General features: G+C 26.5%; 1 protein-coding gene across 2 annotated transcripts in view; it reads right to left on the reverse strand.

Moving 5' to 3' along the window:
- LOC117181412 (trafficking kinesin-binding protein milt) overlaps nt 1-12,514 on the reverse strand; it is a 117,162-nt gene that overhangs the window by 12,592 nt on the left and 92,056 nt on the right. Inside the window, exons 1-3 of one of the 2 annotated variants that reach the window (XM_033374038.1) lie at nt 8,291-8,372; nt 5,571-5,647; nt 484-859 (exon numbers count right to left, since the gene is read on the reverse strand). In XM_033374038.1, coding sequence (XP_033229929.1) covers nt 484-859; nt 5,571-5,621 — 427 coding nt within the window. In that variant the 5' untranslated portion in view covers nt 5,622-5,647; nt 8,291-8,372. Of the gene's footprint in view, nt 1-483; nt 860-5,570; nt 5,648-8,290; nt 8,373-12,514 lie in introns of those variants that run through there. The other variant, XM_033374037.1, reaches the window with a different exon arrangement.

Consider the following 12,514-nt stretch of genomic DNA (forward strand, 5'->3'; position numbering starts at 1 on the left):
CCTAGAAGAGGCTCACTTATTTCTCCTAGACCTAGAGGATAACCTAATTCTCCTAGATCTCTGAACCCTACCCGAGGATCTCTAGATCCTCTCCAAATCCTCCTAAAGGACCTCTCAATCTTCTTATAGGATCTCTCATTCCTCCTAGAGTATCTCTAGATCTTCTTTTAATCATCCTAGAGGATCTCTTAATCTTCTTTGAAGGAGGGAGGGTAGAGAGAAAGTTGGGGGAGATAAAGAGGATTTATAGATCCTCCTAGAATATCTCTAGATCCCCCCATACTCTAGAGGATCTCTAATAAATTTTTCACCGGATTCCGGCACAGAAAATTAAATTACAAGAATTCTTTTCTAAAGGATATTATATATTATTAATATATCATATATTTTTATGAGAACAATGTCTACTGATGAATGAAAATAAAATCGCTCTCTAGATTTGAATCAGGTATGAAATAAAAAGAAATAAATAAAATAGCTTACCAAGTTGAGCAGCAATGTCTTTGACGAGGCGCGCCTCCTGTTCCTCGCAATCGTCGGTCTCGTGCACGAGTTTGGTAAACTCGCACTTCAGAGATTTGTTCTCATCCTCGAGAGAACTGATCTTCCGCTGCATAACATCGAGATTGATGCCCAGAAGACCGGATGGTGTTGTAGCCTCCGAAACCGACTCGTCCACATCGTTGGTCAGAATTTGAATCAATTCTGTTTTCTTTGTCGTCTCGTGACTCAACTGAGTGATCTTCTCATTAGCAGCCTTCAGCTCAGCCTCCAGGACATTGACGGTGCTCTCCAGTTTCTGGTTATGCGTCAAGAGCTCTTTGCCGATGCGCGCTGTTAATTCCAAGTCTTTTTCTTTCTGCGTAATTTATCACATTTTTTAATCAGCAAAACAGCTAGACATTTTAAATTTGCGCTACACAGTGGCAAAGTGGAGCGAAATAAACAAAAATTTGGTTCAAAATAACGTTGAGATCGCAATTCCGGGCAATAAGATAAACATATTTTTCTGACTATAAATGGGCAACAGTGTCCAGTTGTTCATATCCTTTATTTACAGAATTAACAAATAATATGGAATTACATTTTTTCATTATTAAATATCACTGATAACCTAATTTGGAGAATTAAAAGAATAAACTATTTCTTTCTCCTTAGAAATAGCAACTATGTGTATTTGTTTATTTAATTTGTTTATAAAATTAAGAAAAAATATAAAATTACAAACTGTAATCAATAAACATCTTTCACCAAATAATATTAGGGAAATAAAGAGAACAATCTATTTCTTTCATCACATAAATGTCGACACTGTGTCTTTGTTTATATAATTTGTTTATAAACTTAATAAAAACATATAGAATGACCAATTTCCATCACTGAAAATAATTAGAAGATAAAACTATTTCTTTTCTACGAAAAAGCAAACATTGTGCTCTTGTTTATTTAATTTGTTTGTAACACGATGAAAAACATAAAGAGACAAATTTTCGTTATTAAATATCCCTAACAACATAATTTTAAGAAATAAAAAAAAACGATTTCATTCTTCTTTTGAATTTCGTCACGAAGTATTTAACCCTTCGAGTACACACCTACTATTTTGAACATCTACACACTGGGTCAAACTAACCCTATTCACTTTTCGGTTGTCCATAACTTCACAACTACTAAACCTTTTAACTAACCAAAATTAAGGACATTACAATATAAAAATTACAGTCATCACAGTACCTATTGTCGTCAAAAAAGGTGAATAGGTGACATTTTTTCTAAAATAGGTTGCAAGTAGGCGATAAACAATTGTTAAATAATACAAACAATTTGTAATTTGTTGTAAACAAATCCATTCAATTTCTTACTACACAGTGAAATCTGTGATCAAATTGTTGAATTTTCAAGCAAAAAAGATAAATAGTCTGCATTTTTAACCCATAAAAGTTCAATTTTTTACCAAAAAATTAAGCAAATGAATTTCTACTGAGCAAAATTAATTTTCAATTAAAACAACGATAAAAAGGAATTTTCAACAAAAAAGTTGTCTTTCATACCAAATTTTTTAATTTTCAACAAATGAGTTTAATCCTCAACCAAAGTTGATCAATCTTCAACTAGGCAGTTGCATTTTTAGCCAAAAAGAGATGAAATTTCTACCAATAAGTGAATTTTCTACCAAGAAAAAATGTTCAGTCAAGAATGAAAAATAATGTTAAGCAAACTGTTGGATTTTCAACAAAAAAGATCAATGTTTATCAAGAAATGTTATAGTTGATATTTTTACAAAAAAAACTTTAATAGAAAATTAAAAAAAAGTTCGAGTTGACCAAACAGTATATATTTTCAACATGAAAAGACTTTAAGACAAAAAAGTTGATTTTCTACCAAAAAAAAACAACGAATTTTCAACAAAAAAACGTAATTTGTTAACCAAAGCGTTGAATTTTTAACCAAACTAGTTGAATTTCTAATCAAAAATGGAGTTGATAAATTTTCATTGAGAATGAATTTTCAATAAAAACAAAAACGCAATTTCTACAAAACAGTTAATTTTATACCAAGTTGTTGAATTTTCAAGCCATAAAGCCTAATTCTCTATCAAACAATTTAGTTTTAAAAACAAGAACATGAGATAACAAAAAAAGTTAATTTACAATTAATCAGTTGACTTTTCAAACAAAATATTTGAAATTGTGATTTAAAAAAACATGTTTACAACCAAAAGAATTTTTAATTTAATTTTTTAACGAAAAAAATGAACTTTCAACTAAAATTATGAATCTTCAACGAAAAAACATTAAATTAAAAAAAATTCGTTTAACTTTCAACCAAGGAGTGGAATTTTTAATGAATAATTTTTTTGGTTCAAAATTCTACTTTTTGGTTCCAAATTCTAATATTTAGTTAAAGATTTAACTATTTTATTGAAAATTGAAGTTCTTTGTTAAAAAGTAATCGTGTTTTGACGAAAAATTATATTGTTTGGCAGAAAATTCATTTTTTTAAATTGAAAATTAATATTTTCTAGCTAAACATTCATCTTTTTTTATTGAAAATTATTTCTTTTTATTTTAAAAGTCTATTATTGTATTTTTGTTTAATAAATAATTTCTTTTACTTAAAAAACATACTTTTTGTGAAAATTGAACGATTTTTTTGAACAAATCATCGTTTTTGGTCAAAAATTTGTACTTTTGTAGAAAATTCATATTTTTTTGTTGAAAATTTATATTTTGGTAGACAAAACTTTTTTTAAGTTGTTGAAAATTCACCTTTTATATTTAAAAGTTTATAATTTTAATTGAAAAGTCTACTATTATATTTCTGGTGTTTAGTTCAAAATTCTACAAATTGTTTAAAAATTTATTTATTTTACTGAAAACTGAACAAGTATCTTAAAAAGTCACCTTTTTCTGTTTAAAATTAACATCTTAGTTCAAAAAATCTATTTCAATTGCAATTGAAATTTGTTAGGAAAGTCATATTTTTTAGCTGAAAATTCGTCTTCCTTGCTTCAAAATTAAATTGGCTTGTAAAATATTCAACTTTTCAAATTAAAATTTTAAGATTATGTTTGAAAATTGCAACTATTCTCGGTTGAAGTTTAATCTTTTTTTGTTTTAAAATTCAATCACTTGGTTCAAGATTCATCGATTAGGAAAGTGTAATAAAAACTGTATTTGGTGTGCAAGTTGAAATTTTGCATAAAATTGTAATTTTTCAACTGAAAAAAAGGTGACAAAACGTGAAAAAATTGAAAATAGGTCACCGGGTCTATATGACCCAGTGTGTACTCGAAGGCTTAATTACGAAAGTAATAAATAATATGGAATTATTAATTTCAATTACTAAAACTAACTGGTAACATAAGTTTTAGAGAATTAGGAGAAAAACGATTTTGTTTTTATTATTGCCGACAATGTGTATTTGTTTATATATTTTGTTTATCAAAGTAATAAATAATATTAGATGACAAATTCCCAATACTGAAGATAACTGGCTACATAATTTTTTCAGAGTTATGAGACAAAAAGATTTCATTCTCTGCATTAATGTCGACAGAGTGCATTTGTTTATTTAATATATTTATAAAACGAAGAAAATATATAAAATGACAAATTTTGATTACTAAACATACTTAAAAAGATAATCATAGGGAAATAAGAATAAAAAACAATTCATTTCTTCTTATAAATTCCGATAGAGTGTATTTGTTTATATAATTTCTTAATAAACTTAATAAAAGTATCGAACAACATATTTTTACTACTTAAAATCAATGAAAACGTAATTTGAAGAAAGGAAAAAATATATCTTATAAATTCAGACAGAGTGCACTTGTTTATATAAATTGTTTATAAAATAAAAACAAATGTACAATGAAAAATTTTCATTACTAAACATACTTAAAAACATTATTTGAGAAAAATTAAGAGAAATGCCAGTTTCTTTATCTATCAAAATTTCAATAATGTGCAATTGTTTATTCAGTTTCTTTATAAGCCTGAGAAAAAAATTTTAAATGACAAATTTTCGTTATTAAAAATACTTAACAACATAAGTTGATGGTAATGAAAAGAACAAAGCGACTTCTTCGAATAAAATCATGTTGCTCAGAATTTTCATTAACATAAATTTGTAATTTTATATATTTGATTCATGTTCTGAATAATTTAAATAAACAAATCCATAGTTTTTGCATTTTTAAGGAGAAAGAAATCGATTATCCGTTTGATTCTCTTCAAATTATGTTGCCAGTTATGTTTCGTAAAACAAATTTCTCATTAGAAAATATTTGTTAATTTTATAAACACAATTATATAAACAAATACATAGGGTAAGTATTTACTGGAAGAAATCAACCATTTTTTTTTCTTTTCATTTCCATCAAATTATATCTTTAAAGAAATTAAGTAATGAAAATTCGTAACTTCATTTTCTTCTTTAATCTGATAAACAAATTAGATAAACAAATACACATTTTCGGCATTTATGCGCATACAATTTTTTTTTCTAATCGTTTATAAATTTCGTTCACATTGACTTTCAGTACTTACATTTTATTATCTGATATCATCTGTTTATTTTGAAACAAATTATATAAACAAATACACAGGGTCAGAATTTACGGGGAGAAATAAATCGTTTTTTCTTTTCATTTTCATTAAATTATGCTGTTAATATTTAGCAACGAAAAATTGTAATTTGATATTCCTTTGTAATTTTATAAGCAAAATTAAATAAACAAATACACAGTGTCAAAATTTATGTGGAGAAAGAATCATTTTTTTCTTTTCATTCTCTTCAAATTTTTCTGCCAGTAATGTTTAGTAATGCAAATATATTATTCAAAATTATTTGTTAATGTTACAAAAAAATGTTATAAACAAACAAACATTTTCGTCATTTATTCGCAAATTTTTTTCTTCAAAATGGCTAGGGATTTCAGTCTAAAAGTTACTTGTAAACATCATCCTTTCATTATTGGGATCAAAATACCTAAATAAAAAATTGTAGAGAAAAAAAAATTCAATTTCAATTATGATAAAAATTTATATAAATTGTATTCTTACCTCTTCTAGAAGCCTTGTTACTGCCTCAATATCATTGTAGGTCTTGGTCATTTGGCTCACCCGGTTGCTGCATAAGACTGAAACAAAAAATTAATTTTTTTTTCTAGAATTGTATCACATTTAAATTTGGGACATTGTACATATTTTCAATTATATTTAAAATTAATTGTTACAAGCATAAACGATGACTGAAGATATATATCAGTCACTCGTTGCGATAATCGATCAAACAACAGTTGTTCTATAGAATGGTTCTTACCAACTGTTGCTTGACCTTAACCCTATTTATTATTATTATTTTTTTAATTGTGTCACGCCTATGAATCGATCAAAATTCGTTTAAATAATCAATTTTTCTATTTGAAATTTGTATTGCTTCTTTTACGGAAATTTATTAAAATAATAGTGCAGTTGTAAATCAAGGCGAGAGCAAAAAAAAGTAACTAGAAATAAAAAAGATAAGTTGACCTCGGCTGAGATTAAAGTACGGAATGATAACTGTTAGTTTTTTTTTAAAGTTTGTTTTTTAGAAAGACAAGTGTTAAGTGGACCGATTAACAACTGAGTGCCAAGCGCATCGCAAAATAGTCAAGTGTCTTAAAAACCGTGAAGTCGATTTTATCTTTATCATGTTTCTTCATTATTCCCCCTTTTTGCTTTAAATTGTACCCCATTCAAGCAAATTTAATTAGCAATTTTGTAGTATATCGAGTTTTTTATTATATTTTAAAATGGTTCTAAATCTGAATGTCTTCTGATTCAAAAAAGGGTTTCTTCATTTGAAATACAATTGGAAAATAATAGTGTTCCTTTTTAGTATTTAAAATTGAAAAATAATAATATTCATCAGAGATTTCATTTTCGATCAATAATTTCGAAAAAAATGGGATAAAAGTTGAAAAAAAGTGCATAAAGAAAATTGTGAAATTTAAATTTTGCGCCATATTTATACCTAAAATACATAAAGCACACTTAAACATAACCTCTAGTTTTTGGATTACTTCTGGCGCGCAATTTAAAATCCAAATTTATCTTGTTTTAAAGCAAAAACAGTATTTAAAAAAAAAAATTAATATTCCATTCTTAATTCAAGAAGGAACTAATGAAAGTAAACATCAAAGCAAGACAAAATATTAACTTAAGTGAACCAAGTAGAAATTTTCTTATAGAACAAGTTTTTTATTAATTTCTAAATTGTTTTAAATTCGAATACCTTCTATTTTAAACCAAAATTCATCATTTTAAATACAATCCAAAAATATTAATATTCATTTGAAATTCAATGTATAGATCGAATCGATTTCTCAAAATATTAAGACTAGTTAGTCACTGAAGTTCGTACTGATAAGTTCAGTGATTTTTAATAAATAACTATGAATAAAAAATTGGAAAAGAGGGTTCAATATGAGAATGAAAATATTGAAATTCAAATTTCGCGCCAGAATGAATAAAATATTGAAAATACAGTTAAACATAACCTCTAGTTTTTCAGTTGTTTTGGCGCGAAATTCAAATTTCCAACTGATTGTTTTAAAAGCAAAGGCAGTCTTTTTAAAAAAAATTTATATTAAATGATGAATTCAAGCGGAGACTATTGAAAATAAATATCAAATTAATAAAAAAAGAGGTATAAACTAAAAAATTAAGATTAATATAAAAAATCGATAATAATGATAATAAATAAATTTTGTTCAAGATAGTGCAAAATTAGTATCGTTTGAGTTTACTCTTTGTGACTGATCAAGTAGTCCGAGCTCATATTTTTCCTAAGTGAAGAGAAATCATCACGATTATGCTTATGAGAGGCAAAACCATTATTTGCTTCTTCAATCACTGGAATCAGGAAGGAGATGTGCAATTTAATAATTTCATGGATTCAAAACCGGAACTAACTCGATACATGTTTCTAGCAGATAATTTCTCTTAAAAAATAAGATTTCCAAGGCTTAATTTATTTTAGAAATTCAGAGTTGTATCATTAGGGATGAGAATTTGTGTTGACGAAAATATTTCTATCATATATTATTAATAAAATTATGTTTGTGTTATTGATAACTTTGAAAGCACAGTCCAATTCCGAATTCCGCTGTAAAAGAAAATATTTTCTTTTTCTAAGAAAAGATGGCAAATTAAGATAATTGTTTATAAACATTGTTATGAAAAATATCGAAATTTGTTTAACGGCCTATATTCAGATCAAAATATCATTATTAACTTATTGACAAATAATTTTATTGAAAGGAACTTATGAAAAGACATTATTTACGCCTGAAAGAGCGCATTTTAAGAAAAATATTTTCTCTCGACTTTTACTTCTCAGATACTATATTTGCAATAAACTAATGTCTCAATCAGCCGTTTCCAGGTGACAAAAACTGATTTTTACCTCAATTATAGTTGAAATTACTTTATTCGCAATATTTCACCAACAGAATTGATAAATAATTTGTTCATGATTGATATTAACATTGCTAATTATCAAGTGCAAAATTATTTAGTCATGCGCAAAATAAAATCACTCAGTTTGAATTTTCCGCAACTGGACCTCGCATTAGGTTATGTTTAAATGTGAACTTAGGCTTTCTGGCGCGAAATTCAAATTTCGTACTTTGACTTTGAAGAAGAATGGCCCAACCACTGATTTTATTCAAAATTAAAATTAAAATTTCTGTTCGAAGGGCTCAAATAAGCAAATATGTTTGAAATAAAAAAATCCCTACAAGGTCCATCGGCAGGCGAAGTGAGGAGAAAGAGGGGACTCCTAATTCCACTGCAGGCTCCACAAAAAGGAGTAATGGTAGATGTTAGAGGAAGTGATAATCCAGGATGTCCACTTTCATCATTTTTAGGTAATTCCTCGTCATATTCATAAGCGTCATCGTCTTCTACAAAATCATTTTTTTGACTCTCTTGCTGTTGCTCTAAATCGCAATTATTTTCATTTTCATTCCCATTTCCATCTCCATTTTTTGTTTCAATTCCAATTTCCGGTCTCGGGGCCTCTGCCTCGGACCTCCCAGACGATCTTGTATCCTCCAGGATACTGAAATTATCCGAAAATATTTGGTCGCGAGACCAAAATCACAATCGCACTTTTCCTTCACTTTCAATTTTTTAACTTTGTGTTTTTCAACGTCCGTTGGAAGTTTTCTTCCAATCCATTTTTTATTGTAAATAAAAAAAGGTTCATCGAAAAAACGGTAGAATTTTTAGTACATTGTGGAGAACACATTTAATTTGGTGCGTTTCTTTTCTGAAAATATTAAAATTTTAAAAACTATTTTTGATTCAGGGTGGCCACTCAAATTATGAAAAAAATTTCACGATCCTATTGATCTCTAAATCTCCTAGAGGATCTATAGATTGTCGAGATTCTTCTCGCGGAAGCGGGGTGATTTTTCATGAAAATAGGGGAATACATTTTTTAAAATAAAATTGATGTATAGGTAAAAAGTGTAATTTTCCACATATAAAGACGAATTTTTGAATCAAATGTTCGAATTTCCAAACACACCAGAATAAACTTCAGCAACAAAATCTTGTTTAACCCAATAGTCAAATCTTCAATCAAAAAGACAAATTTTTCAGAAAATAGTTGGATTTTCAACCAAAAACTTTTCTACCAGAAAGATGAATTTTTAATCCAAGAGAACTAGTTTTATATCTAAGAAGACGAATTTTTAACCAAATATTTCAATTCTTGACAAAAAGATGAACTTTTAACCAAATAATTGAATTCTCAATCAAATAACCGAATGAAAACCGAAATTACTAACCAAAAAGATGTATTTACAAACAGACGGTCAAATTTTTAAGCAAAATAGATCCGATTTTAATCAGAAACTGTTGCATTTTCAACTGAATGGTTGAAATTTTACGTCAAAAATAGTTGAATTTTCAGTAAAAAAAAAATAATAATAATTTTTAACTAAAATAATTAATCTTTTTAAAAAACGAATAAAAAAAAAGGAGTTTCACTGTTAATAAACTAGTTAAATGTTTAATCAAAAGATATGAATTCTTTACAAAAAAATGTTATAGTTGATGTTTTGAGCAAAATTATTTTAATTTGAACTGCAAAACTGTTGAATTCAACCAAAAAATACGTATGTTCAACAACATTAATAAAATTGAATCCTCAATCAAGACAGATTTTTTTAACTCAAACAGGTCAATTTTCAGTTAATTAGAAAAGAATAAAAAAAAAATAATTTTCAACAAAATAGTTAAACTATCAACAAAAAAATTAAAAAAAAAAAAAAAAAACAAGAATCTTTAACCAGAAAAATGAAATTTTAACAAAGCGGTTCCATTGTTAAGCAAATAGTTGAATTTTCAATTAAAAGGGATACATTTTCAACTAAATATTGAATTAGAAAATAATTAAATTTTAACCAAACAAAAAACTGAATTTTCAAAACAAAACTTTAATTTTAAAACAACCAAATTAATTATTTAACAAAATTTTTGAATTTCCTACACAGTAGATGAATTTTCAACAAATAGTTGAGTTTTCAACCAAAAACTGGAATTTTCAACGAAGAAAATTAATTCTCTTGTGAAGAAGACTAATTTTCAAAAATACATGAATTTTCAAGTAAAAAGATCAATATTATCAACCAAAAGTGAAACAGCTAAATTTTCAGTCAAATAAAAAATCATTTAGAACAAAAAAAAAAGAAAAGAAATTTTACTTTTTCAGTCAATAAAATTAATATTATAAAAAATTTGTTTAATAAAATAGTTGAAAAATATTTAGATTACCTATGCAAATTACTAGGAATTTTCTGGATTACTTTGTGTGATCAGATGTAGATTTTCGGACTACTGTTTTGTAGAAAATTTGGATATTCAACTTGAAAAATCAACAATTTTGTTGACATTTTTTTCCGAAATTAGTCTTTTTTTTGGAAGAAAATCAATTTTTTTGGTTAAAAATTCAACCGTTTTGTTTATATCAAACTGTATTTTTTTTCTTATAAATTAAAATCTTTTTTTATTAAAATATCAACTATCACATTATGTGTTGAAAACTCATCTTCTTAGATTCAAAATTTAACTCCTTGGTTCAAAATTGTACTACTTTCTTAAAAGTTAATTTTTTACTTGAGGATTGATCATTTTAGTTGAGAATTCATTTTTTATTTGGTTTGAAATTAAATGTTCAATCTGGAAATCCAACTATTTTGTTTAAAATTCCACTGATTAGTTGTAAATTAAATTTTGCTTAAAAATGCATATTCTCGAGTTGAAAATTCGACTATTTTATAGAATAATCGTCTTTTTGTCTTGAAAATTCAACGATTTGGTATCAAAATAAACGACTTGGTAAAAAATTACACTATTGATACCAAAATTTCTTTTTCTTTTTATAGAAAGTTAATCCTCTTGCATACAAATTTAAATACTCAAGTTTTAGTTAAAAATGGAATTTTTGTTAGTTCAAAAACTCAACTTTTTAGTAAAATATTTGTAGAAACGAAAGAAATATAAAGTAAAAATTCATCAAATGAAATTTCAACTGGCATGAAATCTATTATTTAAACTATACAGTTGAAACTTGATGTAATTTGTTGAAAATTCGTCTTTTCTTGACTGAAAATTAAACCATTTGGTCAAAAATGTATCTATTTTTTTAGAAATTCGACTTCTAAGATACAAAATTAATCTTCTTGTTTTAAAATTAAACTATTTAGTTGAGAGTTTATCTCTTTTGTTGAGAACTCATCTTTTTGGCTTGACAATTCAACATTTTGGATGAAACTTATTTTCTTTATCGACTAAAGTCTTTCTAGATTAAAAATTCGCTTTTCATTTAAAAATTCACCTCTTTTGGTGGAAAACAACTTTTTTAAAATAAAAAATGCAACTGTGTGATTTTAATTAATCTTTTTGCGTAAAAGATTCAACTATTTCGTTCAAAATCCAACCTTTTCGGTTCAATTCAATTGTTCATTTAAAATAATAATGTTTTCTTTAAAATATCAACTATACAATTTGTTTATTAAATAATTCTTTTTCTATTAAAAATTCAACTACATAATCTGCGCTAAAAAGAAGTGTTAAATAGTGCGAATAGCGTGATGAGTTCGAGGCCTGAGATAACTATTGAAGTCTCTAACAAGCAATAATCTCAGAACAATTTTGAAATTCCTCTTCCAATCTTCTTTCCCACAATTATTCTCCAGAAACAGTTTCTGTTGTAATCGTATAAACCACAAATAAATAAAAAAAATGCACAATTCCCAAAGACTATGGGGGAGTTGAACTTTACTGTTTGAAGTGAAGATAATGAGCAGATAATGCGGTAAATGCAACATGAGCTCCTTTTCAAACCGGTAACTAAACTAACCAACGTTGTAATGTAACGAACATGACCTATGTATGCAGATATCGAGTTCCCGTGGCAGGTCGCTGGCATTTATTATAACAAATCCACTCGACTAAAGGTGAATATGAGCAGGTGAATGACACTTGCTGCTGTAGAGATACTTGCCTTCAGATTATACAATTTCAAATTAGAGTTGATTAACAATCGAATATATTTCTCAAGAGCTTTTTTATTTGCTCTACCAATTTCCTCCATCTTTGACAGATTCAAATTTAGACTTATTCAATTTCAATTATATAATTAACGAATTTAAAAGACCTTATTAAATACCAAGGCTTGGACTCACATCAGTATGGAGATTACTTGATACTCATTTGTTTTATTGAAAAATAAACAATCCGAAATAAACGAATTATTCTTTTATTATTTTTTTTTAAATTATAAAACATTTCATTTTTAACATTTTTTCACTTTAATTATAAAACATTTTAACAAATAATCTTTAATAAATCGGAATAAAACAATTTCAGATTAAAAATTAAACATTTATTTATTTCAACCAAAAAAGACAATATTTCTCCATAAAAGATGAATTTTCAACAAAACTATTGAA

This window comes from Belonocnema kinseyi, chromosome 10, assembly GCF_010883055.1.
Source record: "Belonocnema kinseyi isolate 2016_QV_RU_SX_M_011 chromosome 10, B_treatae_v1, whole genome shotgun sequence".
NCBI lineage: Eukaryota > Metazoa > Arthropoda > Insecta > Hymenoptera > Cynipidae > Belonocnema > Belonocnema kinseyi.